Source organism: Muscardinus avellanarius (genome assembly GCF_963383645.1).
Source record: "Muscardinus avellanarius genome assembly, chromosome: X".
Lineage (NCBI taxonomy): Eukaryota > Metazoa > Chordata > Mammalia > Rodentia > Gliridae > Muscardinus > Muscardinus avellanarius.
Window position 1 is genome coordinate 115,838,650 of NC_137792.1, and position 27,344 is coordinate 115,865,993.

General features: G+C 44.8%; 1 protein-coding gene and 1 pseudogene across 2 annotated transcripts in view; both read right to left on the minus strand.

Moving 5' to 3' along the window:
• The window catches only part of BRWD3 (bromodomain and WD repeat domain containing 3), a gene marked incomplete at both ends in the record, with an annotated part of 105,934 nt that extends 100,621 nt beyond the window's left edge, over positions 1–5,313 (minus strand). The window contains 4 exons of the mRNA XM_080719644.1: positions 4,397–4,456; positions 4,867–4,896; positions 5,100–5,158; positions 5,283–5,313. Of these exons, the coding sequence (XP_080575770.1) occupies positions 4,397–4,456; positions 4,867–4,896; positions 5,100–5,158; positions 5,283–5,313 (180 nt within the window). The remainder of the gene's footprint in view (positions 1–4,396; positions 4,457–4,866; positions 4,897–5,099; positions 5,159–5,282) is intronic.
• Positions 5,314–5,710: 397 nt separating this feature from the next.
• On the minus strand, positions 5,711–27,343 carry LOC308279051 (mitochondrial carnitine/acylcarnitine carrier protein-like; annotated as a pseudogene). Its single transcript has 3 exons — positions 27,236–27,343; positions 24,387–25,133; positions 5,711–5,944 (listed from the first exon to the last, which is right to left on the minus strand). The product of its transcript is annotated as a mitochondrial carnitine/acylcarnitine carrier protein-like (transcript).
• Position 27,344: the final 1 nt, after the last annotated feature.

Sequence of the window (27,344 nt, forward strand, 5' to 3'; positions counted from 1 at the left end):
AAAGAAAGAAAGAAAGAAAGAAAGAAAGAAAGCAAGCAAGCAAGCAAGCAAGCAAGCATCTGAGGGTAGAGCTCAGAGACAGAATGCTCCTGAGTTTAATCTCTAGTACCAAAAAATGTCTCCACAACCAGACTTGGTGGTGCAAACCTTTAGTTGCAGCTACTCAAGAGGCTGAGATGGAAGGATCATTTGAGGCCATGAATTCAAGTCCAGCATGTACAATAAAGATAAAGCAAGACCCAGTCTCATTTGCTAAATTTGAAGGAGAAGGCAAAATCTGAGCAGAAACAAAGAAAGGGCAAGGCAGGTCTCTAGGATCATATCACTGGTTAGCAGGGTGAGCTGCAAAGTAGTATGACTTCCGATTACTTCTTTTTTTTTTTAAATGTTATTTATACCATTTCTTTTTCTTTTTATTAGTTTGAAGGTTTTCTCAGAAAGGATGGCCAGAGCAACCCTCCTAGGTTCAAGTATTCTCAGGTTGACACTACCTAAAGTGCAGAAAATACTGTACAACCAAGGAAAGATAAAATCAGGATTCGGACGTAGGAGCCATCCGCATTCTAGAAGTTGCTCAGTAGAGAAAGGTCAAATGAGCCGGGTGTGGTGGCGCACGCTTGTAATCCCCGCGCTTGGGAGGCTGAGACAGGAGGATTGCACGGGTTCGAAGCCAGCCTCAGCTACTTAGTGATGCTCTCAGCAACTTAGTGAGACCCTGTTTCCAAATAAAATATAAAAAAGGTCTGGGAGTATAGTCTGGAGGTAGAAAGCCTCTGGGTTCCACCCCCAGTACCACCAAAGGAAAAAAAAAAAGGTCAAATGAAAGAACTCGGCATTGGCTAACAGATTAAATAAGCTTAATGTACTGTATATATATTATTTTTATATATAACATGAATATATATTATATTTGATAATATATTTATATATATACACAAACACACACACACATACAAAAATAAAGCCCGATATGGTGACACCCACCTCTACTCCCAGTTACTCAGGAGAATGAGACAGGATTACAGCAAGTTTGAAGCCAACTTGGTCAAAGACCAAGACCCTGTCTCAAAATTAAATTTACATTAAATTAAATAAAGCCAGGTACTATGGCACACACCTATAATCCTAGAACGTGGGTGGCTGAGACAGAAGTATCATAGGTTTGAGGACAGCATCAGCAAGTAGTTAGACTCTCATCAATCTACCAAGATTCTGTTTCCAAATAAAATAAAATCGGGCTGGGAGTGTAGCTCAAAGGTAGAATGCTTCTGGGTTCAATTCCCATAGTACCACAAAATATTAATTTAAATAATAAAATAAAAGGAGCTGGGGATATAGTTCATTGGTTGAGTGTCCCTGGCTTCAATCCCCAGAACCAGAAAAAAGGTAGTAACTGATTCATTTACATAGCACTTTACAATTAATAAGATGCATTCTTTGACAATTTCACTAATTACATCCACACAAAAAACTAGTAAAACAGGTAGAAATGTTCATTTTACAAATGAGAAAACTGAATCTGACAAGTAGCCCAGTTGCTCAGGGTCATTATTCAAGTAAAGGCTATCTTCCAAACTAAATAGTAAAGTCTTTTAGAGTGTCTACAAAATACCATGTAAAAAAGTTCAACAAGGACACATCGAAAATATGATACAATGATGCGTGTTGACACATGCGCAGAAACTGGCAGTACTTGGGAGGCTGAGGCAGAAGGTTCCAAGACCAGCCTCAGCAACTTAACAAGAGGCTCAGCCCTCTAGGGAGTAACTGTTTCAACTGCTGTGTGTATGTATGTCACTGTCATTGTGAGCTACATTATGATGTGATACTATAATACACCAATAAAAGTACAAATAAACATATAAAAGAAGTTATTACAAATGGAACTAAATGTGAATTATCTTTAGGAGGTATCTTGAAAAGTTTAGAATTGTGAGTATCCTGGGGTTTTGTCTCAACTGTATGACTTTTCTTTACTCAGTCCATAAATATGATGATATTTTACTCTTTTATTAGCTGGTCAGTGTTTTTTTTTAAATTGGGTTCAGTTAAAATATATTATTAGCTTAAAAACTGGGTGTGGTGGTACACACCTGTAATCCCAGTACTTGGGAGGCTGAGACAGGAGGATCAAAGGATAGAGACCAGCCTCAGCAACTTAAAGTCTTGACAAAGACTTTCAGCAACCTAGCATGACCCTGTTGCAAAACAAAACATAAAAAGGGGGCTGGAGTGGCACAAGGGGGCTGAGACAAGAGGACCAGAGGTTTTAAGAAAGCCTCAACAATTTGGCAATATCCTCAGCAACTTAGTGAGAACCTGCTTCAAAATAAAAATAAATAAAATAGGGCTGGAAGTCTAGCTCAGAGAGAATGTCCATGGGATCAATCCGCAGTGTCTGTTTGCTTCCCTGTCAAACATACACACAGAGAAACACAACTAGTTATACCAGACTAAGAGTAAAAAGGGGCTTTTAAAATGAACTAGGAGCTGCTCTCACCTATTAAAGCCACCAAAATACAACAGAAACTCACACTAAGTCACTCGATTTTGATATTATAAAACAGCACAGTGTTCTGGAGAGCAATTTATTTTTTATTCTGAGGATTGAGCTCAGGAGCATGCTATCTCTAAGCTATATCTCCAGCCCTTTACATTTTTTTTAAATTCTGAAATAGGGTCTAAGTTGCTGAGGCTGGTCTTGAACCTGTGATCCTCCTGTCTCAGCCTCCCAAGTACTGGGATTACAGGTCTGAGCTTCCATACCAAGCTGTAAACTGGCTTTTTTATTCTGTGCTGAGAAGACTATTTTAATTCAATATTCCACCAGGTTACTTGAAAAACAATCTTTCCTTTTAAGTGTCCTCTGCCACTTGTTTAAAAATGGTCTGCCTGCATACACGTACGCATGTATTTGTCCTCAACATTCCCAATATATTTCAGTATTCAAACTTTCTTTGGTACCTGACCACGTGTTAAACATTGAAATTGGCACTGCTGAGTTTGCTTTAGGGGTTGGAAGGCAAGACTTACTCCAACAGAAAGTGTGACTACAAATGAAATTACGTAGTAATATCTACTGTTTCTCAAAAATAATCTTGGACATCTGAGAAATTACTACCACTCACTGTATGGTCTAGTTTGTCCTTACCACAATTCTTATGCCCTCTTCTGTGATTTATAAAATATAAAACATCTTAAAGTCAAATTTGATAATAATTAACTATTAACATGACTTCACTCCTGTAATATATTACAAAGAGAAATATAAAAATGAGCAGAAATGTAATTAAAAGTCGAATTGCAAGCACATTTCAAATCACTTTGTTTACATTTAGTCTACTGTGCCCCTCTAATTTTCTTTAACTTTGTCCAATTTTCCTCAATTGGATCTCATTTGAAGGGAAGCTAGCTGAATTTGATTCTCAGTAACATCACCCCTTTCTCCTTTACTATACAATTCACTATGCCTTTGGCTCACACAAGAAAACCTCCTCTCCAAAATAGGGAGGGCCACCTTTTTTGTGTCAATGAACAGAACGTGCATTTATCCTATGAATTATATTTGCAGAAGAAACATAGTCTAACCAGTCAGTACCTTTGATCCTTTACTGGAGTACCTTCTATTTTGAAAATATGCCCACTGTTGTCTCCTTGTAATCACCAAATCGTGTTTCATCAGTTCTCAAAAAGGTCATAATCCAGTTTTTATTTAGTGAAAACGCATCGGTACAAATGCAACTAATTGATGATTTAATGAGCTATTTTCTAAGACCTTAGATATACAAAGATATGCTTTTATTCATTAGTCATAACATTATCTAAAACTGGCAAATTCTGGAATTCGCTCGCAGCTCCTTATTATTTTTAATTGTGTCGTTTCTCTCAGTCTTGGGTCCGTCAACTCCCCTTCAGAGCCCCTTCTCTCCTCCCCACCGCCTCCCCCCAGAAAAAAAAAAAAAAAACCAAGCCTGGCCTCAGTTCCCGTATTTCAAGCCAGAACCAACCAGAAACCAGTTTTCTTCCACTAATCCGGAACTCCGGACTGTTACCAACGCTGTCATTGGCCAGCGTCAGTCCGTGGTACGTGCCCCAAGATAACCCCCTGGTTTCTCTCCCTTTTCCCCCTTACAATGGGCCTTCCCCGATGTTTGTAATATATTCCTAATCCACAACAGTGCGCCTCTGATAATCAAGTCACACTCTTCAAAGTTTTCGGGTGGGAACGCGCGAGGCCGAGGGGAGAGCCAGGCACCCTTTCACCGACTCGCGGGAGGGGGAAGGAGCGGGCGTTCTTCGACTCCGCGTTGGCGGCGGGGTCGGGGCGGGTTGGGGTACAAGGTGGGGAGGGAGCCGTGAAAGAGTTGGGGTAAGTTCAAATGAAAACTTTACTCACCAGATCCTCGAAGCTTCTTCGGTGCTCTTTCCCCTCCCAGTCTAAGCGGCGCGGGATCAGCTGGGGGCCGGAGGAAAAGAAAGGGGGAGGGGGGGCGGACGATGAAGGCGAATCCTCCGCTCCCCATCACCGGTCCCCTGCCTAGGTCCAGGTCCCCGACCCTTAGGCGCCTTTATTTCTCTCGCCCCGGTAGCTACAACCTCCGAGCCGGACGGGTCTCCGGGAGGAGGGAGGCCGAGGGGAAGTATAGCTTGGCAAAAATGCCTCCCAAAGACAAAAAGAGGGGGCGAGTTAAGACCCCAGCGTCGTCCGTCCCTCCGGAGGGGAAAAACCGGTTCGCCACGGTGACAACAGCTCTGGGCGCCCGGATCGAAGCCTCCCTCCCGGCCCCTGCCCTCCGCCCCGACCTGCTCTCCCCTCCCTCCGGTCTCACCCCAACCCTCCCACCCCTTCCCGAAGGGGCTCCGTACCTGATGCTCTTCGAGCTCCTGCACTAGCACCTGAGCAAAGGGGAAACGCGGAGATGAGTAGCAGCTCGGGCCAGCAGCCCACTCCTCCCTTTCCACTCCGAACCCAGCCGCGGACGGCAGGACTAGTCAAGGCCGGCCTCTCCCTCCCCCTCGGCGGAACTGCTCACCGCGCTGCCTCGATTTCCCCCCTGGAGCCCTTCCCCACGACTCCCCAATCTCCTTCTCCCTCTCACCTGGGCGGATTTGTTGCAGGGTCCGGACTGTAAGAACCTAGCGATCAGGTAATACAGCTCTGGGGAAGAGGGGGGGAGAGGTTGAGAGGGAGGCAAAGAGGAGAAATAGAAGCTTTTTCAAAAGAAACTGACAGCCGTGGCATTAAGCCCCCATCCCCTTGGCCCCGGGACACAGCTCCTCACCGGCTTCGATCTGGGTAGGTGCCGCCGCCATCCTTTTCCCGAGGGGGTTTGGGGTCTTCGCTCCGGAGGGGCTGGCGGGGGCGGGTGGGGGCGCCGCCTCTATTGTGGTGAAGCCCCCATGCCTGGGAGTCCCGCCGCTTCCGCCGCACTCCTCGTCCCAGTTTCGGTCTCTCTCGGATTCATCGCATCACGTTTCGACCCATAGACATTCTAGCCCTAGAGCTGAGGAGGCGGAGGAGGAAGGAGAGGGAGAGAGAGAAGGGGAGGGAGGAGCCGAAGCCGCCGAGGGGTGGGCGGGGGCAAAGGAGGTGGAGAGAGAGGAGGGTTAAAAAACCAGGAGACCTGACTGCAGCGCTGGCGGTTTACCGCCGGGGGCGCTCGCGGAACCGCTGGGCTTCTGCGCTCCCACGGGGCCATCGGTTGCCTAGCTACCGCTCGGGAAGAAGGAGGAGGCGCTGAGGTCCGACGCTCTGGCCGCCGCCGTGGAACTCTGTGGTAGCGTTGGCGTCAGCCAGCGTCCGAGCCGCCAGCTCTTCCTGTGCGGGCTGTCCGAGACTTTCCAACCCAGGACCCTTGCCCTGGGGCAAGGAGGAACTCGTGAGGGGCCAGCTGGACTCAACTGGCTCCAAGGAGCACCAAAGTGGTTTTGGTTTTTTCTCGCCCTATCGAGAAGGAAGTTAGCTGCGGAGACCTTTTATGCCTGAAGAAGGAAAAAAGTGAATTTTGTAACCGAGTGAAAATGCCATACGTATCAGTCCAGAATGCGGTGCTAAGATGGTTACAAAAGGCTAAAGTGTCCCCTTATTCTGGTAAAGATTGCATGAGAAATTTGCAGGCAGCTGTGAAGAATCTTACCCCGTACTGAAAATTTAACACAAGCGATTTCTATTGGATAACCTAATACTGTATTTCCAAATATTGCCAAAATACACTAACCAAGCGTTTTTATATATTATTGCATATCTGCAGAAGTTTGGATGTACATAGTCATTTTCTAAAGGTTTGGGACTACATTAATTAATATATGACCCCAACCTAGTACAGCACGGACTTTTTGGCTACTCCTTAAATCTTCAGTGATCAAAGGGTTTGCATAATAACACAAATAGAATAAACTAGGTTTCTTTCCTTCCTTCCTTTCCCTTAACATCCTGTTCCCATACCTTGACCGAAATAATTAGTAGAAGCTGAACTTAATGAGACTAGAAATGCTGTTGAGTTGTATATATTATTTACATTGAAATATTCAAATTTGAAGGTTGGGGGTGTGGCGGTGCATGCCTATAATCGCAGGACTTGGGAAGCTGAAGACAAAAGAGGATGGCAGGTTCAAGGTCAGCTTTAGCAAGTAGTAAAATGTTTCATCAACCTAGCAAAACACTTTTTCAAAAAAGACAATTTTCGAGCCGGGCGTGGTGGCGCACGCTTGTAATCACAGTGCTTGGGAGGCTGAGACAGGAGGATCGCAGGGGTTCGAAGCCAGCCTCAGCTACTTAGTGAGGCTCTCAGCAACTTAATGAGACCCTGCTTCCAAATAAAGAATAAAAAAGGTCTGGGAGTATGGCTCGGAGGTAGAAAGCCTCTGGGTTACACCCCCAGTACCACAAAAACAAACAAACAAACAAAAAAAAAAAGACAAGGTTGGCCTGCGTGGTGGCCCACACTTGTAATCCCAGTACTTGGGAGGCTGACACAGGAGAATTTCATAGGTTTAAAGCCAACCTCAGCTACTTAGTGAGGCTCTCAGCAACTTAGTGAGACCCTGTATCAAAATAAAATATAAAATAGGTCGGGGTGTACCTGGAGGTAGAGGCCCCTGGGTCCCATCCCCAGTACCACAAAGAAAAAAAAAATGAAAAACAAACATGAGATTGATGTGGAGGCGCACGCTTAAAATATAAAATAGGTCGGGATGTAGCTGGAGGTAGAGGCCCCTGGGTCCCATCCCCAGGACCACAAAGAAAAAAAAACGAAAAACAAACATGAGGTTGATGTGGAGGCGCACACTTGTAATCCCAGTATTCAGGAGCCTGAGACCAGAGATTGCGGTTCGTGGACAGCCTCAGCTACTTAGTGAGGCCCTCCGTAATTTAGTGAGACCCTGTTTCAAAATAAAAAGAATAGCCAGGCGTGGTGGCGCAGGCTTGTAATCCCAGTTTGTAATCCCAGCATTCGGGAGGCTGATACCTGGAGGATCGCGGTTCGCGGACAGCCTCAGCTATTGAGACCCGGTTTCAAAATAAAGAATAAAAAATAGGGCAGGGGGTGTAGCTCAGAGGTCAAATACCCCTGGGTTCCATCCCCAGACCCGCAAAAAAAAATAAGTAAATAAATAAATAAATAAAAAGAATAAAAAAATAGGGCAGGGGGTATAGCTGGGAGGTCGAATGCCCCTGGGTTCCATCACCAGTACCGGAAAAAAATTAGAGAATAACCATACACGGTAATTGTAAAAGGATAGGTTTATCTTTGGTATGCTACAGCACTTGACAAAACAGATACCATTAACTGAAAAAAATAGATAATGAAAATATATGTAGGTCCAGAAGAAATCATCACAAGTGTTTAAGCAAAATACAAAACTGATTAATTTGTAGAGTTCAAGTATAATTAACATTTTATCAGGCCACTATGTACAAAACATTTTATGTGCTTTACATCATTTAATCCTTACAATGAACCTAGGACGTAGATTTTGTTAGCGCCTCTCTGCAGATAGTAAAAGTGACTATATGACTGAATCATTCACATTCTGTGAACCTTATTCTTCACCTGTAAAGTATGAGTAATATATAGTGCTTTCCAGGCTTATACTACAGGAACAGGAATTTCTGTAAAAGTCATGTGAGAACAGATTTGTGTCTGATTTCAAAATGTATATGACACTTATCAGGGTACATGAGCTCACTCCAGTAATCCATACACTTGGGAATCTGAGACAGGATCACAGATTTGAAAGCAGCAGCTTTGGGTAACTTAGAAAATCCTGTTTCAAAATGAAAATTAGGAAAAGGCTGGGGTGTAGCTCAGAGGTTGAACACCCCTGGATTAAATAGCCAATGCCGCAAAAAAAGAAAAAAATTATGAATCACCATTACTCCAGTAATCATTTGTGTATCCATCTAGGTGGAAACAAGATAGAGAAAAAGCTCAGAATAATTTTTACAAGTTTAAGGAGAAGAATTAGTAATGACCAGTAATGAGGGATGGGTAAGAATTAGTAAAGAGAACTCTGGAGAATATAGAATAAAGAATTTAATAAACAGAGAGCTAAATGTGGAGGCGCATGCCTGTAATCCCAGTATTTGGGAGGTTGAAACAAGAAGACGGTGTATTCAATGCCAGCCTCAGCTGTTCAGACCCTCCGCAATTTAGCAAGACCCTGCTTTAAAATAAATAGGGCTGAGGGAATAGCTCAGAGATAGAATGACCCTGTGTTCAGTCCTCAGAACCAGAAATAATAAGAGTACATAAAAGAGATATGACAGGTAGTGGTTCCTAGAACTGAGATAGAGCACACTATGCCTACACTGGCAAGATTGTGTTGGAGAAGACACCACTAGCAGAGGCTTATTCAATGGCAGGAAAGATGCTGCAGTGTCTTGCAGGCAGAACTAAGTAAAACTCCACCCTCTGGGAACTACTGGAATTCGGTACCCTGGAAATTCCTAGAAACCTACCCTCTGGAATCAAACCTCTAGAGTGCCTGAGAAAAATGTTCACAGGAAAGCCTCACCAGAGACAAATTACTATAAAATCACCAGCAGAAGGATGCAAGGGGAAGGTGCCCCACACTAATAAAACTATGAATCACAGAAGCCAGGCCCTCGAGATCTACCCAAATTCAGGAGCAGTCTATCCAGTGAGCACTTCAGAAGCCTGAAGCAAAATTACTACACAGTCTTTCCACAACCCTCTACTGAAAAAGCTTTGATGACAGCTAGCAAAAGGAAAAACATAAAAATGGCCCATATCAGCCGGGCGTGGTGGCATACACTTATAATTCCAGCATTTGGGAGGCTCAGACAGGAGGATTGCATAGGTTCAAAGCCAGCCTCAGCTACTTAGTGAGGCTCTAAGCAACTTAGTGAGACCCCATTTCCAAATAAAATATAAAATAGGTCTGGGAGTGTAGCCCAGAAGTAGAAAAGCCCCTGGGTTCCACCCCCATTACCACACAAAAAAAATGGCCCATATCCACTATTTCAGAGCAGTCAGAATGAATTTGGAGCTGGACATGGTGGTGCATACCTGTGATCCCATTACTTGGGAGTTATTGAAATATTCTAATTAATCATAATTAATACTTTTAGAATATTTTGTACCATTTATAACACTAGTCAGCCAGGCTTAGTGCACACATCTAAAAACCCAATACTTGGGAGGCTGAGACAAGAGGATCGCAGGTATGAGACCAGCCTGAGCAACATAGTGAGACTGTCAGCAACTTAGCAAAATCCTATTATCAAACAAAAAATAAATACAAATGGGCTAGGGGTATAATTCAGAGGTAGAATGCCCCTGGGTTGAATCTCCGGTACCATAATAAAGTAACAGAGCGAGGTGAGATGGTGCATGCTTGTCATCCCAATACTTGGAAAGCTGAGACAGGAGGATGCTGGGTTTGAAGGCAGCCTCAGCTATTTAGTGAGGCCTTCTTCAATATAGTCAGACCATTTCAAAATAAAGAATAAGTCAGGCCTGCTGGCGCACACTTGTAATCCCAACATTTGGGAGGCTGAGACCAGAGGATCACAGTTCACAGACAGACTCAGCTACTTAGTGAAGCCCTGTTTCAAAATAAGGAATAAAAAAATAGGTCAGGGGGTGTAGCTTGGAGGTAGATTGCCCCTGGGCTCCATCCCCAAACCCACAAAAATTAAAAATAAAATAAAGAATTTAAAAAATAGGGCTGGGGGGGGTAGCTTGGAGGTAGAATGTCCCTGGATTCAATTCCTAGTAACAAAACAAAACAACAAAAAAAAAAAATCAAAAGGGGTAGGTATGTAGCTCTGAGATAGAATACCTTAGGTTCAACCCTCAGTACCTCACCAGTCTTAACCAATTTCTAAATGGGAGAAGAGGAAAATTTTTACAAACTACAGCAAAAATGCATTTCCCTAGGGCTGAACACAAGACTGTAATCCCAGGGACTGGGAAGAGTGAAATGGGAGGATTACAAATTCAAGACTAGCCTGAGAAATTTAGCTCAACCCTATCTCAAAATAAAAATAGAAATAAAAGCTGGGTGTGGTGACACACACCTGTTATCCCAGTAGTTGGGAGACTGAGACAGAAGGATCACTGGTTCAAGACCATACTCAGCAACTCAGTGAGACCCTGTTTCAAAAACAAAAATAAAAATGGCCGAGGGTGGAGCTTGGAGGGAGAATGCCCCAGGTTCGATCCTGAGTACCACCAAGAACAAAAAAAAAGACAAAAACAAAAAAATCAGCCGGGCGTGGTGGCACATGCTTGTAATCCCTGCTTGGGAGGCTGAGACAGGAGGATCGCGCAGGTTCATTAGAAGCCAGCCTCAGCTGGCTTAAGACGCCCTGTTTCCAAATAAAATATAAAATAGGTCTGGGAGTATAGCCCGGAGGTAGAAGGCCCCCGAGTTTCATCCCCAGCACCACCAAATATATAAAAAAGAAGCCAGGCGTGGTGGCGCACGCTTGTAATCCCAGCATTTGGGAGATTGAGACCTGAGGATGGCGGTTCCCCAACAGCCTCAGCTACTTAGTGAGGCCCTCTGCAACTCAGTGAGACCCGGTTTCAAAATAAAGAATAAAACATAGGGCAGGGGGTGTGGCTCGGAGATTGAATGCCCCTGGGTTCCATCCCCAGACTCGTAAAAAAAAAAAAAAAATCAAAGAAAAGAAACAAGAGCTAGGTTTCTTAGTGTCATAGTGCCTCTGTATTCAATCCACAGCATCACCAAAAAAATCTGCGGTATTTACTTGGTAGGTGTATTGTTTTCTAGGGTAGGGCTGCCATAACAGATTATCATGAACTGGATGTCTCAAAATTTATTCTCTTACCATTGTGCAGGCCAGACATCAAAATCCAAGTATGGCCAGGACCACTCTCCCTCTGAAAGCACTGGGGGAGAATCCTACTTTTTCTCCTTCAGCTCCTGGTGGTTCCTAGCCTAGCATTCTTTATATTTTGCCACCTAACTCCAATCTCCTCCTTCTTCCTGTGGCTTTCTTCCTTGTGTGTCCCTGTGTCAAAATGTTTCTTTCCTATCCAGGTGTGGTGGTGCACACTTGTAATCCCAGCATTTGGGAGGCTGAGACAGGAAGATCCTGCAGGTTTGAGGCCAGCCTCAGCTACTTAGTGAGGCTTTTGCAACTCAGTGAGACCCCGTTTAAAAATAAAGAATAAGCTGGTATGGTGGTGCACGCTTATAATCCCCGCGCTTGGGAGGCTGAGACAGGAGGATTGCATGGGTTCTAAGCCAGCCTCAGCTACTTAGTGAGGCAACTTAGTGACACCCTGTTTCCAAATAAAATATAAATAGGTCTGGTAGTATAGCCCGGAGGTAAAAAGCCCATGGTTTCCACCCCCAGTACCACAAAAGGAAGGAAGGAAGGAAGGAAGGAAGGAAGGAAGGAAGGAAAGAAAGAAAACTAGGGCTGGGGGTGTAGCTCGGAGGTAGAAGGCCCCTGGGTTCCATCCCCAGTACCACACACACAAAAAAAATTCTTTCCTGCCTATTATAGTCCCAAGGACTTGAACCCAACGTTTACACCTATTACAAAATCACCCTAGCACTAAATTGCATCCCAGCTCACTCTCTTTCTCTCTCTTTCTGTACTGATATTGAACTCAGTAATATTTTGCCTCTGAGCTGCACCCTCAGCACTATTTTTTTTATTCTGAAACAAGGTCTCACTAGGTTGATTAAGTGTCTCATTCACTTCTTGCTGAGGCTGCCCTCAAACCTGCAATCCTCCTGTCTCAGCTTCCCAAGTACTGGGATTACAAGCATGCACCAGCATGCCTGGCTTTTTTTTTTTTTTTTTTTTTTGCAGTACTAGAGATTGAACCCAGGAACATTTTACTACACGCCCAGCCCTTTTTATTTTTTGTTTTGAAACAGGGTCTAGAGAGGATGCTGAGAATCTCACCACACTGCTGAGGCTGTCCTAGAACCTGTATCTTTCTGTCTCAGCCTCGCAAATACTGAGATTTAGGTGTCTGCCAACTCGCCCAGCTTCTCTTTTTTCTTATAAGGACACTGGTCATTGAATTTCAGGAGCACTGTAAAGCTACGAGGGTCTCATTTTCCAGAATCTTACCTTAGTTACATCTGCAAAGACCCTATCCAAGTAAGATTATATTCACAGGTACTGTGGTTACAACATTCAGGGCCAGTTTCCTCTTGGTTATACCCCTAGCCCTTTTCTTTTTTTTTTTTTTTTTTTTTTTTTGCTGGTCTGGGGATAGAACCCAGAGGCATTTGACCTCTGAGCTACACCCCCTGCCCTATTTTTTATTCTTTATTTTGAAACAGGCTCTCACTAAGTTGTGGAGGGCCTCACTAAATAGCTGAGGCTGTCCGTGAACGGCGATCCTCTGGTCTCAGCCTCCCAAATGCTGGGATTACAGGCGTGCACCACCATGCCTGGCTTTTTCTCTTTTGTGTGTTTTTGGTTTTTTTTTTTTTTTTTTTTTGGTGGTGGTTCTGGGGTTCCTGGAAGCCCTTCTACCTCTGGGCTACACTCCCAGACCTATTTTTACATTTTTATTTGGAAACAGGGTCTCCTAAGCCAGCGCACGCGGCTGGCTTCGAACCTGCGCGATCCTCCTGTCTCTGCCTCCCAAGCGCGGGGATTACAAGCGTGCACCACCACGCCCGGCTTCTGTTGTGTTTTGAAACAGAATCTCACTAGGTTGTTGAGAGTCTCACTATGTGGCTAAGGCTGTCCTTGAACCTGGAATCCTCCTATCTCAGACTCCCAAATCCTGGGTTTATAGCTATGTTCCACCCACCACGCCCAGCCTGTACTTATCTTTTGAATAGACACATTTCAATTCACTAAATTATTCTTCTATTTATTTTGTTTATTTCTGGGGTGGGGGTACTGGAGTTTGAACCAAGGGGAATTCTAACTCTCAGCAACACCTGGAGACCTACTTTTTTAAATTTATTTTTTGTATGTGGTATTGGGGATTTAATCCAGACGCATCCCACCTCCCAGCTACATTCCCAAACTAATTTTATTTCTTATTTGGAAAAAAAGGTCTCACTTCGTTGCTGAGAGCCTCACTAAATTGCTGAGGCTGTCCTTGAACCTCCAGTCTCCTTGTCCACTAGTCTCTGCCTCCCAAGTACTAGGATTACAAGAGTATGCTGCCAAGCTTGGCTCTATTTTTTTTTTAATTTTAAAAAATTATGAGGAGCATACATGGCATACATTCAGACTGTGCTTGGTGCCCTCTCCACTCCCGCTTACCTCTCCTCCCCCCCCAACAGTGAGTGTCCAGGTTAACCATGCCATATTCATACTTTTACACATATTCAGATGTAGCTCCTCTATTAATCAACCTCAGCCTTCTTTCTCTCTTACCCTTCCATTCTAGGTTTGCTGAGGTTTCCCCTCCATTACCTGGAGTCCCTCAGGTATCCCTAATACTCCCTAGTTTGGGCATATTAGAGAAAACACAAGTCCCTTCTCTTTCTGTGCCTGGCTGATCTCACTTAACATAGTGTTCTCCAGGTCTTTCCATATTCTTGTGAATGCCATGATTTTTAGCAGCATTCCTAATGCTTCTCCCTATTACTGGGAATAAATTCTGGTCCCAAGTAGCTAGTAGGTGGTGGGTCCCTTCTACTCAGACCCTACATGTGAGAAAAATGAGATCTTCGACATCGTGCCACTGAGTATAATGAAAATTCAATTGCCTATGCCCTCAGGAGCAGTAGATTCATACTGAAAGAGAGGCAGGCCAAAGAGACCTAGAATTACTGTTTCCCCCTTCATCAATAATGTGCTCATCTTGAGCCGGGCGTGGTGGCACACGCTTGTAATCCCAGCACTTGGGAAGCTGAGACAGGAAGATCACGGTTCGAGGAAAACCTCAGCTACTACTTAGTGAGGCCCTTTGCAACGCAGTGAGAACCTGCTTCAAAATAAAGAATAAAAAATAGGGCTGGGGTGTAGCTTGGAGGTAGAATACCCTGTGTTCCATCCTCACTACCCCAGCATTTGAACTCCAAGCTACACCTCCTGCCCTATTTTTTTACCACAAACTAAAGCAGGAATATTTTATATTAGGACACTTTTACTATACATTGTATCAAGACTCAAAACAATACATTCCCTCTGTACCTTTCAATCCCCCCTTGCCCCTTTCCCTCACCATACATTCTAGAGAGATAGGTAGTGATGTGTTCACATAGGAATGTAACATTATTTGGTACATTGTCTTCCTAGAGCCTCCTTTCCCCCTCCCTTCCTCGGTTTCCCAGCCCAATTCCACTAGTCTCTTGTTCTCTCTGCTGGTTTCCATGAAGTCCTTTTTGGTTCCTATTCTCACTAGCTATGTTAGCCTTAAGTTTCTTTTTTTATGGTATTGGGGACTGAACCCAGGTACTTGCAATCTTTAAGCTACTCCACCAGCCCTTTTTTTTATTAGTTTATTTTTTATTTTTGGTGGTACTGGGGGTGGAACCCAGAGGCTTTATACTTCCGGGCTATACTCCCAGACCTATTTTCTATTTTATTTGGAAACAGGGTCTCACTAAGTTGCTGAGAGCCTCACTAAGTAGCTGAGGCTGGCTTTGAACCCGTGCGATCCTCCTATCTCAGCCTCCCAAGCGTGGGGATTACAAACATGCGCCACCACGCCCGGATTATTTTATTAGTTTAAAACAAAGACTTAACAGGTGTACTCATTCAAGTCATCCCTCCATGACAGTCTAGTATGGAGCTGTACCTATTCTCTGTATTTCTATCTTTTAATAAACTTCTTTAAATCTTCAAAAAAAAAAAAAAAACAAAGACTTACTAAGTTGCTGGAGGTCTTGTTAAATTGCAAGGCTGGCTTCAAACAATGCAATCCCCCAGGCTCAGCCTCCCAAATACTGAATTACAGGCATGCACCACCAGGGTCCACCCCTGACTTTTTTTTTTTTTTTTTTTTTTTTGCGGGTCTAGGGATGGAACCCAGGGGCATTCGACTTCTGAGCTACACCCCCCCCTGCCCAATGTTTTATTCTTTGTTTTGAAACCAGGTCTCACTGAGTTGCAGAGGGCTTCACTAAGTAGCTGAGGCTGTCCGCGAACCGCGATCCTCCAGTCTCAGCCTCCCAAATGCTGGGATTACTAGCGCGAGTGCGCCACCACACCCAGTTTCCCCCTGACTTTCTGAGTTGGCTGATCTCATTTAGCATAATGTTCTCTAGTTCCATCCTTTTTCCTGCAAACAACATTATTTTGTTCTTCGTTATGGCTGTGTAAGAATCCTTTGTATCTGGCCGTGGTGGCACATGCTTATAATCCCAGTATTTGGGATGCAAACACAGGAAGATGGCAGGTTCAAGGCTAGCATCAGCTACTTAATGAGGTCCTCCGCAACTTAGTGAGACCCTGTTTCAAAGCAAAGAATAAAAGTAGGGATAGGGATGTAGCTCAGAGGTAGTATGTCCCTGGATTCAATCCCTGGTAACACACACACACACACACACACACACACACACACACACACAGGACATTTTCTTTTATTTCTTTTTGGGGTACTGGAGGTTGAACCCAGAGGAATTCTACCTCTGAGCTATACTTCAGTCCCCCTTTTTGTGGTACTGGGGATGGAACTCAGGGGCATTCTACCTCCAATCTATATTCCCATGCCTATTTTATTCTTTATTTTGAAACAAAGTCGTATTAAGTTGCAGAGAGCCTCCTGAGTTGCTGAGGTTGGCTGCAAACCTGCAATCCTCCTGTCTCAGCCTCCCAAATACTGAGATTACAAGTGTCTACCACAATGACCTTCTACCTCTAGCCCTTTTTTCTTCTGTTTTGTTTTGTTTTGTTTTGTTTTCGGTGGTACTGGGGGTAGAACCCAGGGGCTTTTCTACCTTCAGGCTATACTCCCAGACCTATTGTATACTTTATTTGGAAACAGGGTCTCACTAAATTGCTGAGATCCTCACTAAGTAGCCAAGGCTGGCTTTGAACCTGTGCAATCCTCCTGTCTCAGCCTCCGAAGCGCTGGGATTACAAGCGGGCATCACCACGCCTGGCCTTCCAGGCCTTTTTAATTTTTATTTTGAAACAGGGTCTTACTAGGTTGCTGAGAGTTTCACTGATTTGCTGAGATTGCCCATGTACCCGTAACCCTCCTGTTTACCTCACAAGTACTGAGATTACAAGTGTGCACCACCATATTGTGCTCTAAATATCACATTGCCGCATTTTGTGTGTGTGTGTGTGTGTGTGTGTGTGTGTGTGTGTGTGTTACTGGGAATTGAACTCAGACATTCTACCTCTGAGCTACACTCCCACTTGGATTTTACTTCTTATTTGTAAACAGGGTCTTACTAGATTGCAAAGAGTCTCACTAAATTGCTGAGGCTATCCTTGAAACTGATCATCCTGTCTCAGCCTCCCAACTACAAGGACTACAAATGTGTGTCACCACGCCCTGTTACCAATGCGGGAGAAATTCAAGCCTAAGAATACTATCAAGCTGGGCGTGGTGGTGTACTCATGTAATCCCCGCATTTGAGAACCTGAGACTGGAGGCTCATGGTTCATGGACAGCCTCAGCTACTACTTAGTGAGGCCCTTGCAACTCAGTGAGACCTTGTTTCAAAATAAAGGATGAAAATAGGTCTGGTGAAGCTCAGAGGTAGAAAGCCCCTGGATTCAATCCCCAGTACTGCAAAAAAAAAAAAAAAAAAAATATATATATATATATATATATATATATTATCAAAAATTATGCATGAACAGGGCGTGGTGGCACATGCTTGTAATCCCTGTGCTTGGGAGGCTGAGACAGGAGGATTGCACAGGTTCGAAGCCAGCCTCAGCTACTTAGTGAGGCTCTCAGCAACTTAGTGAGACCCTGTTTCCAAATAAAATATAAAATAGGTCTGGGAATATAGCCCGGAGGTAGAAAGCCTCTGGGTTCCACCTCCAATACCACCAAAAAAAAAAAACTATGCATGTTAGCCAGGTGTGGTGGCACACACTTTTAATCCCAGCATTTGGGAGGCTGAGACCGGAGGATCATGGTCTGTGGACAGCCTCAGCTACTTAGTGAGGCCCTCTGCAACTCAGTGAGACCCAGTTTCAAAATAAAGAGTAAAAAACATAGGGCAGGGAGTATAGCTCAGAGGTAAAATCCTCCTGGGTTCCATTTTTTTGCAGGAGACCTGCAAAAAAAAAAAAAAAAAAAAAAAAAAACTATGCGTGTTATAGCTGGGCGTGGTGTCACACACTTGTAATCCCAGTATTCAGAAGACTGAGATCAAAGGATTGTGCGATCAAAGGGTTGTGCTTCACAGACAGCCTCAGCTACTTAGTGAGGCCTTTTACAACTCAGTGAGACCCTGTTTCAAAATAAAGAATAAAAAGTAGGGCTAGGGATGTGGCTCAGAGGTAGAATGCCCCTGGGTTCCATCCCCACTACAGAAAAAAAAAAAAAAAAGTAAGGCTGGGCGTGGTGGCACTCGTGTATAATCCCAGTGCTTGGGGAGGCTGAAACAGGAGGATAGCACAGGTTCAAAGCCAGCCTCAGCTACTTAGTGAGAATCTCAGCAACTTAGTGAGACCCTGTTTCCAAATAAAATATAAAATAGGTCTGGGAGTATAGTCTGGAGGTAGAAAAGCCCTTGTGTTCCACCCCCAGTACCACCAAAAAATAATGCAAGCTGTGACAAAAGTCATGTAAAAGGAAATTGATGGATTCATTAGAATCCTAGGCTAAGCTGTGGAGCAACTAGTTTGATAAACAGAAATAGGGTGAAGAAACAGCTAGGAAGAACCCTTCAGGAGTAAGACCAAATCTTAAACATTGACCTCGGGGCAATAACCTTTATTTCTTTTTAAATTTTTTATTGGTGCATTGTAGTCATTCATCTTAATGGGATACAAGCTGGTGGAGACATACATGCACACATCACTTCCCCCTCCCTCCTCATGTATGTTAAAGTATGTCATGTGCATTAGAGAATTTCCCTTTTCCCTCTCCCATCCCCTCAGTTAGGGTGCCTTATTTAGCCGGGCATGGTGACTCATGCTTGTAATCCCAGCATTCAGGAGGCTGAGACCAGAGGATCGCGGTTCGTGGACAGCCTCAGCTTCTTAATGAGGCCCTCTGCAACTCAGTGAGACCCTGTTTCAAAAATAAATAGCCAGGCGTGGTGGCGCATGCTTGTAATCCCCGCGCTTGGGAGGCGGAGACTGGAAGATCGCGCAGTTTTGAAGCCAGCATAAGAGACCCTGTTTCCAAATTTTAAAAAAAGTATAAAATACCCGGGCGTGGTGGCGCACGCTTGTGGGAGGCTGAGACAGGAGGATCGCGCAGGTTCGAAGCCAGCCGCGCGCGCTGGCCTAGGAGACCCTGTTTCCAAATAAAAATGTAAAAATAGGTCTGGGAGTGTAGCCCGGAGGTAGAAGGGCTTCCAGGAACCCCAGTACCACCAAAAAAAAAAAAATAATAATAATAATAATAATTTTAAAAAAGTATAAAATAGGTCTGGGAGTGTAGCCCGGAGGTAGAAGGGCTTCCCAGGAACCCCAGTAGCACACACACACACACACACACACACACACACACACAAAAAAAAAAAAAAAAAAAAAAGAATAAAAAGAATAAAAAAGTGGGCAGGGGATGTAGCTCAGAGGTTGAATACCTCTAGTTTCTATCCCCAGACCCAAAGAAAATTTAAAAAATGAAATAGGGTGCCTTATTTGCTCATCTATATAATCTCCTTATTTATTTAGAGTTCCTCCTATGACCCATTTTCTTTCTAGCTTTTGCATGTTAGAGAGAGCATCTAATTTGGAAAATAACCTTTAAAATGAGCCAAATTTGATTCTTTCTTACAACAACCAGTGTCACACCAGGGTGATTGTATGCATACGATAGATTGCACCCCCCTCAGGAACAACAGAAGGAAGGCTTCTCACAGTGAAATAAACAGACTCACAACAATAACCAGACTTGGAATGGGGGAGAACAATACCCATGGTTGCTACAATATCCCCATTTCCAATTACAAAAATTAAGACATGCAAAGACCTAGGGAAGTATGAACCATATGCTAAAAACAAGTAGCAGAAACTTGGTGAAAATAAACACATACCAAAGCCGGGCATGGTGACGCACGCTTGTAATCCCAGCATTTGGGAGGCTGATAGCAGAGGATGGAGGTTCTCGGACAGCCTCAGCTACTTAGTGAGGCCCTCCCTCCGCAACTCAGTGAGACCCGGCTTCAAAATAAAGAATAAGCCGCACATGGTGGCACACGTTTGTAATCCCTGGGCTTGGGAGGCTGAGACAGGAGGATCACACAGGCTCGAAGCCAGCCTCAGCTACTGAGGCTCTCAGCAACTTAGTGAGACCCTGTTTCCAAATAAAGTATAAAATAGGTCTGGGAGTATAGCCCAGAGGTAGAAAGCCTCTGGGTTCCACCCCAGTACCACACACACACACAAAGAGAATAAAAAATAGGTCTGGGGGTGTAGCTTGGAGGTCAAATGCCTCTGGGTTTCATCCCCAGACCCGCAAAAATAAATAAATAAACACCAGATTTAATAAGGGTTTCAACATAGCTATTATAAACATGTTTGAAAAACTAGAGGAAACCACGATTAAAGGAAGTTATGATGTCAATGTCAAATCAAATACTGAAGATAAGTAAAGACAAATAAATTAGAAAAAAGAACTAAATGGAAATTCTGGAGTTCAAAAAATCTTGAAAACCTCATCAGTTGAAACAAGAGTAGAACCAAGGGGCTCACCATTAATCCTAGTATTCGAGAGGCGGAGACTGGAGGACCTCAGGTTTGAGGTCAGCATCAGCATCAGTCTTAGCAACTCAGTAAGCCCCTATTCCCAAATTAAAAAAAAAAATAATAAGGCTGGAGGTGTAGCTCTGAGGTACAATGCCCCTGGGTTCAATCTTTAACACCACAAAAAAGTGCTGGGAGTATAGCTCAGTGGAAGAACTCCCCTTGGTTCAATCCTCAATACCACAAAAATAGTAAATAAATAAACAAATAAAGTAGGTTTGAACTGGAATAATAAAAGAACAAACTTAGCCGGGTGTGGTGGTGCACACTTGTAATCCCAGCATTTTGGAGGCTGAGACAGCAGTATCTGGGTTTGCAGCCAGCCTCACCTACTTAGCAAGTGAGACGCTGTTTCAAAATAAAGAATAAAAAGGCCCCTGGGCCGCCGACCCTGGGCGGGTGGGCAGGCGCTGGCGGGGCACCCCTAGCCGAACCCCTCTCCACCCAGAAGGACCCTGTAAGAAAGGAAAAGAAAAAGAAAAAAGGAAAATATCGGAGAGGGGTCAAGGAGGTGGCAGATGCCAGGATACTGGAGATGCAGACAAAACTTATCAAATGAACTGGAATCATTGGAAAAATTCCCCGCTAAGGAGGACTGCTTCTTCTCTACATTAAGAATCTTGGACATCACCTGTAAGGAGAGACACTTTAGCGGAGACCAAGGAGAAAGGCAGTGCTGAAAGCGGTCTCCGTGTTGGCGGTGGAGAATTGTATTCAGGAGAAGCAGAAATAGGAGCCTACCAACCTTATTTATTTATTTTGTTTTTGGAGAAATTACACCAAAGGTTGAATGCTACCGTCGTGCATGCTTAGGAAGACTGGACAACATTCAGAGTGGAAAAAGAGCTTGGGAAAGATTTGAAATGGTGGAGGCAGTGGCAATGGCAGTGGCCAGTACTCAGGGGAGGCAGAGACCTGATACATTACACCTGGAACCTTTGAAGTAATGACCCCAGAGGCAGAATGCTACCACCATCACGCACCCTCGAGAACGTGCAACAAATAGTTGGGCAAAGGGGGTGCTCGGATTAGAGCCTGCCGAGGGGTGAGGCCGGCGACGGACACAGCAAAGCTGGGATCGGAGCCTGCCGTGAGGCAAGGCCGGTGCTGGGGCCTCCGAGGCCAGGATTGGAGCCTGCTGAGGGGTTAGGCCGGTACTGGGGCCAACGGCCGGCATCAGAGCCTTCTGTGAGGCAAGGCCATTATTGAGGCCTCTGAGGCCGGGATCAGAGCCTGCTGAGGGGTTAGGCCGGTGCTGGGGCCAGCGAGGCTGGGATCGAAGCCTTCCGCAAGGCAAGGCTGGTGCTGGGGCCTCCGAGGCTGGGATCAGAGCCTGCTGAGGGGTTAGGCCGGTGCTGGGGCCACTGGCCAGCATCAGAGCCTTCTGTGAGGCAAGACCACTATTGAGGCCTCCGAGGCCGGGATCGGAGCCTGCCGAGGGGTTAGGCCAGTGCTGGGGCCAGCGAGGCCGGGATTGGAGCCTGCCGTGAGCAAGGCCGGTGCTGGGGCCTCCGAGGCCGGGATCAGAGCCTGCCGAGGGGTTAGGCCGATGCTGGGGCCAACGGCCGGCATTGGAGCCTTCCGTGAGGCAAGGCCGTTATTGAGGCCTCCAAGGCCGGGATCGGAGCCTGCTGAGGGGTTAGGCCGGTGCCGGGGCCAACGAGGCCGGGATTGGAGCCTGCCATGAGGCAAGGCTGGTGCTGGGGCCTCCGAGGCCAGGATCAGAACCTGCTGAGGGGTTAGGCTGGTGCTGGGGCCAACGGCTGGCATCAGAACCTTCCGTGAGGCAAGGCCGTTATTGAGGCCTCTGAGGCCGGGATCAGAGCCAGCTGAGGGGTTAGGCCAGTGTTGGGGCCAGCGAGGCCAGAACCTGGGCCTTCCGTGAGGCAAGGCCACTGCTTGAGCCAGCGAGGTCTGGATCAGTCCACTGGGTAGCCAGGCCACAACTGGGGCTGTCAAGAGTGGGATCGGTATTTGCAACGCGGCATGGACAGAGAAATATCGCAGAAAATTAAAACCAGATGCTTCCCCTAATCAGCAATAACTAGGAGGAAATAGGCAACAGGAAGTGGTCGAGCTATACAAAGGGCCCTATAGTGAAGCAACTAAGGTGACCAATCAGAGGGTATGGAATAGGGGAGGATGGAGCCTCTTTAAAAAGCAGGAGGTACATAAACACATGTATCAAAGTTAATCACCAAACAAGCATGGGATGGAGGGAGGGGGAGGGAATGGGATGGGGGCTGGATGAGGGCTAATTGGATGATGTGTGCTTGTATATCCTCTCAAGTCTTATATTCCAATGTGATGTATGATTACAATGCACCAATAAAAATAAATTAAAAAAATAAAAATAAAAAAATAAAGAATAAAAAAAGGGCTGGAGGTATAATTCAGAGGTAGACTACCCCTAGGTTACATCCCCAGTTCTGTAAATAAACAAATAAACCTATCAATAGATTGATAGATTATGAACTCTATATCATTTATTTTTGTGTGTGTGGTACTGGGGGTAGAATTCAGGGGCTTTCTACCCCCGGGCTATACACTCAGACCTATTTTTTATATTTTATTTGGAAACAGCGTCTCACTAAGCTGCTGAGAGCCTCACTAAGTAGCTGAGGCTGGCTTCGAACCTGTGTGATCCTCCTGTCTCAGCCACCTAAGCACTGGGATTACAAGCATGCACCACCATGCCTGGCTTTTGCCTCTTTTTAAATATTTATTTATTTATTTATTTATTTATTTATTTATTTATTTATATTGGTGGTACTGGGATGGAAACCCAGGCATTCTTCCTCCAAGCTACAGCCCCAGCTTTATTTTTTATTCTTTATTTTTGAAAGAGCCTCACTGAGTTGCAGAGGGTCTCACTAAGTAGCTGAGGCTGTCCTCGAACTGCAATTGTCCTGTACCAGCTTCCCAAATGCTAGGATTACGAGCATGCACCACTGCCGGGTGTGATAGCGCACGCTTGTAATCCCCGCGCTTGGGAGGCTGAGATAGGAGGATTGTGCAGGTTCAAAGCCAGCCTCAGCTACTTAGTGAGGCTTTTAGCAACTTAGTGAGACCCTGTTTCAAAATAAAATATAAAATAGGGCTGGGAGTATAGCCCAGAGGAAGAAAGCCTCTGGGTTCCACCCCCAGTACCACCAAAAAAACCCAAAAAAACCAAGCATGCACCACCACACCCAGCTTTATTTATTTATTCATTTACTTTTATGGCACTGGGGATTAAACCCAGGGGGCATTCTACCTCCGAGCTATAACGCAGTCCTATTTTATTTTTATTTTTAAACAGGGTCTCGCTAGGTAATGAGAATCTAACTACTTGCTGAGGCTGGCCTCGAACCTGCAATCTTCCTGTCTCAGCTTCACAAGTACTGGGATTACAAGCATGTGCCACCACGATGGACTCTGTGCCTGCCTCTTTAGTGAGGAATATTTTGGGTACATTAGGGCCAGTGGTCAGCTACTATGCAGCACTTTGGCCACGGGTGGTGTCTGGTCTAGAAGTTACTTATTCCATCTCCAAGTCCTATTGAAATCACCTAAAGTGACCAGAGTGAATTCAGGTTTCAACATGGCACATCAAGTTATACAAGATAGACGGTGTTATTAAGGCACTTGTTTCACCAAGTCTACGCACAGAGCTCTGATCCCATCATCTCCTCCCGTCCCTCTTCAGAAATGCTTCTCCTTAGCCGGGCATGGTGGCGCACACTTGTAATCCCCGCGCTTGGGAGGCTGAGACAGGAGGATCGCACAGGTTCAAAACAAGCCTCAGCTATTTAGTGAGGCTTTCAGCAACCTAGTGAGACCATGTTTCAAAATAAAATATAAAAAAAAGGTCTGGGAGTATAGCCCGGATATAGAAAGCCTCTGGGTTCCACCCCCAGTACCACCAAAAAAAAAAAAAAAAAAAAAAAAAAAGAGCTGCTTCTCCTTATTCAGTTTCTAGCATCCCGAAGCCTCACAAGTTGAGGAAAATCCAATGAAAGAACAATCATAGTAACTTCAAAGCCAAGGAAACAGGGTGTATTGGCTGGGAAGGCTGGGATCATTCTTGTACAAGGATGTGATCCAGGATCAGCTTTCTCAGAACATCTCTGAAACCATTAGGATATTTTCCAGCAGGTGTAGTCTAGAAGCTGGACTTGAGCACATCTGGGAGGATCGCCACGTCCCAGTTGAAGATCTTTGCAATGCCTCCAGCCACCAGGATCTGAGGTACACTGAGCTTACTGACACTCTTTCCCTCTGGAGCAAAATGTTATTCAGCCACTTACACATCATGAAATACATCCCATTGGCTGGAACATCTTGCCTGAGGGTAAGCACAGTCCCTTTGTAGAGGCCTCGAATCCCAGACTTTGTTAAACCTTCTTTGCCCAGTCCGAGGTACCAGCATATTTGGTTTCCTCTGAAAAAGCCTGAAGTTTAACAAGAGGCCATGATTCCCGTGGTGAATACATGAGATAACATGCCAGCTACAAAGAGTTGAGGTTCAGCTGAGCACATCATTTGGGGTTTTCTGTTGTAGTTTTTTCCTCCCAAACTGAACCCAAAGAAACACACAGCAAATATGGGGGTGACCCTGATGATATGATGATCAATGATGTGGTAGTATAATCCTGGGATGCCCTAACAAGAATCTTCCAGAAATAGCCAATGGTCCCAGAGTATATGAGAAGCTATCCAAGCAAAGCAGTGTCTGTGTCTGCAGTTGGACCGTGACTGTTTCCAGAGGGTACCCCATGGACACTGGACACACACCATCAAAGCCACCAGCCAGCAAGTTCTTGAGTGCGCTGATAGGCTAGCCTTGTCTAGCATGGTCAGTTCATCCATCTGTCAGTCTGTCAGTTCCTGGAGTATCATCACTGCCCACACTGCTGGCTTTTTACCTACTTCCAGATGAGAGGGGGGTTTGAACTCTAAAAAGAAAAATAGAGCCGGGCGCGGTGGTGCACATCTGTAATCCCAGCATTCGGGAGGCTGAGACGGTACGATCATGGTTCATGGCCAGCCTCAGCTACTATGGAGGCCCTCCACAACTTAGTGAGACCATGTTTCAAAATAAAGAATAAAAAATAAAGCTGGGGTGTTGGTTGGAGGTAGAATGCCCCTGGGTTCCATCCCCAGAACCGCAAAAGTAAAGAAAAGTAAAAAAGAAAAAATAATGAAATATTAACAGGATAAAGGAAGAGGGCCACAGAGGAATGTGAGAAAATACTACATGCACTATCTTAATTATAATGGGGATTTTAAAAGGGTAAGAAGCAGAAATAATATTTGAAAAACAATGAAGACTTCTCAAATTTATTTACATATGATTGATGATGATGATGATGATGATGATTATGATTTTGGTACTAGGGATGGAACCCAGGGGCCTTCTACCTCCAGGCTACACCTCCAGCCCTATTTTTTATTTTATTTATTTATTTATTTATTTATTTATTTATTTATTTATTTATTTTGCGGGTCTGGGGATAGAACCCAGAGGCATTTGACCTCCGAGCTACACCCCCTGTCCTATTTTTTCTTCTTTATTTTGAAACTGGGTCTCACTGAGTTGCAGAGGTCTCACTAAGTAGCTGAGGCTGTCCGCGAACCGCGATCCTCCTGTCTCAGCCTCCCAAATGCTGGGATTACAAGCATGCGCCACCATGCCCAGCCCTGCTTTTTTATTTTGAGACAGGGTCTCACTGAGTTGCCAAGGGCCTCACTTAGTGGTAGCTGAAGCTGTCCACAAACCTGTGGTCCTCCTGTCGCAGCCTGCCAAATGCTGGGATTAAAAGTGTGCGCCAAAGTCGGGCGTGGTGGCGCACGCTTGTAATCCCTGCGCTTGGGAGGCTCAGACAGGAGGATCGCACCGGTTTGAAGCCAGCCCCAGCTACTTAGTGAGGCTCTCAGCAACTTAGCGAGACCCTGTTTCCAAATAAAATATAAAAATGGTCTGGGAGTATAGCCTGGAGGTAGAAAGCCTCTGGGTTCCACCTCCAGTACTACAAAAAACAAAACAAAACAAAAAAAAAAACGCGTGCACCACCACGCCCAGCTACTTCCCCCTTTTCCATACATGATATTGAAATTGACATTTGTATTTCCATGTATGTGCATAATGTCCATGGAACTGTTTCCTTCATTAATTCTCCCTCTTTCCACCCTCCACTAGTTGTTTTCTTTGAGGATTTGGGAGCATTTTATACCAGTTCCTCCTGGCTTTCACGATTTGGGTTCAGAAGTCCAGAATGATTCTTACTGTTTTGTCCCAAATGTCAACCATCCTTTTGTTCTCGATGCATTTAAAGTACTTTTGTCTCTATGTTAGTCATTTTGATTAATATGTAACATGGAGATGCTCTTCTTTGATCTCATTTTGGTGTTCTGCATTTCTCCTTTATGTGGATGTCCAAGTCTTTTTCTATGTTTGTGTAATGCTTTGATATCATTTCTCTAGAGATTTCTATTTTTTTTTTGGTACTGAGGGTAGAACCTAGGGGCTTTCTTCCTCCGGGCTATACTCCCAGACCTATTTTCTATTTTATTTGGAAACAGGGTGTCACTAAGTTGCTGAGAGCCTCACTCAGTAGCTGAGGCTGGCTTCAAACCTGTGCGATCCTCCTGTCTCAGCTCCCAAGTGCTGCGATTACAAGCGTGCAACACCACGCCTGACTCTCTAAAGAAATTTCTAATGTTGTTTCTTTTTGTTTTATTTTTTGTGGTACTGGGGGTGAAACCCATGGACATTCTATCTACGAGCTACACCCTCAACCTGATTTTATTCTTTCCTTTTGAAACAGGGTTTCACTAAGTTGCAGAGGACCTCACTACGTTGCTGAAGCTGGCTGCAAACCCCCAATCCTCCTGTCTCAACCACCTAAGTATTGGGATTATAAGCATGCAGCACCACACCTGGCTTCTAATGTCCTTGGTTTGTACTTCTAGAACTTCTTCAATGCCTATTATCCACAAGTTAGGCCACTTGGTATTATCCCACATTTTTTTCGATGTTCTGGCCATG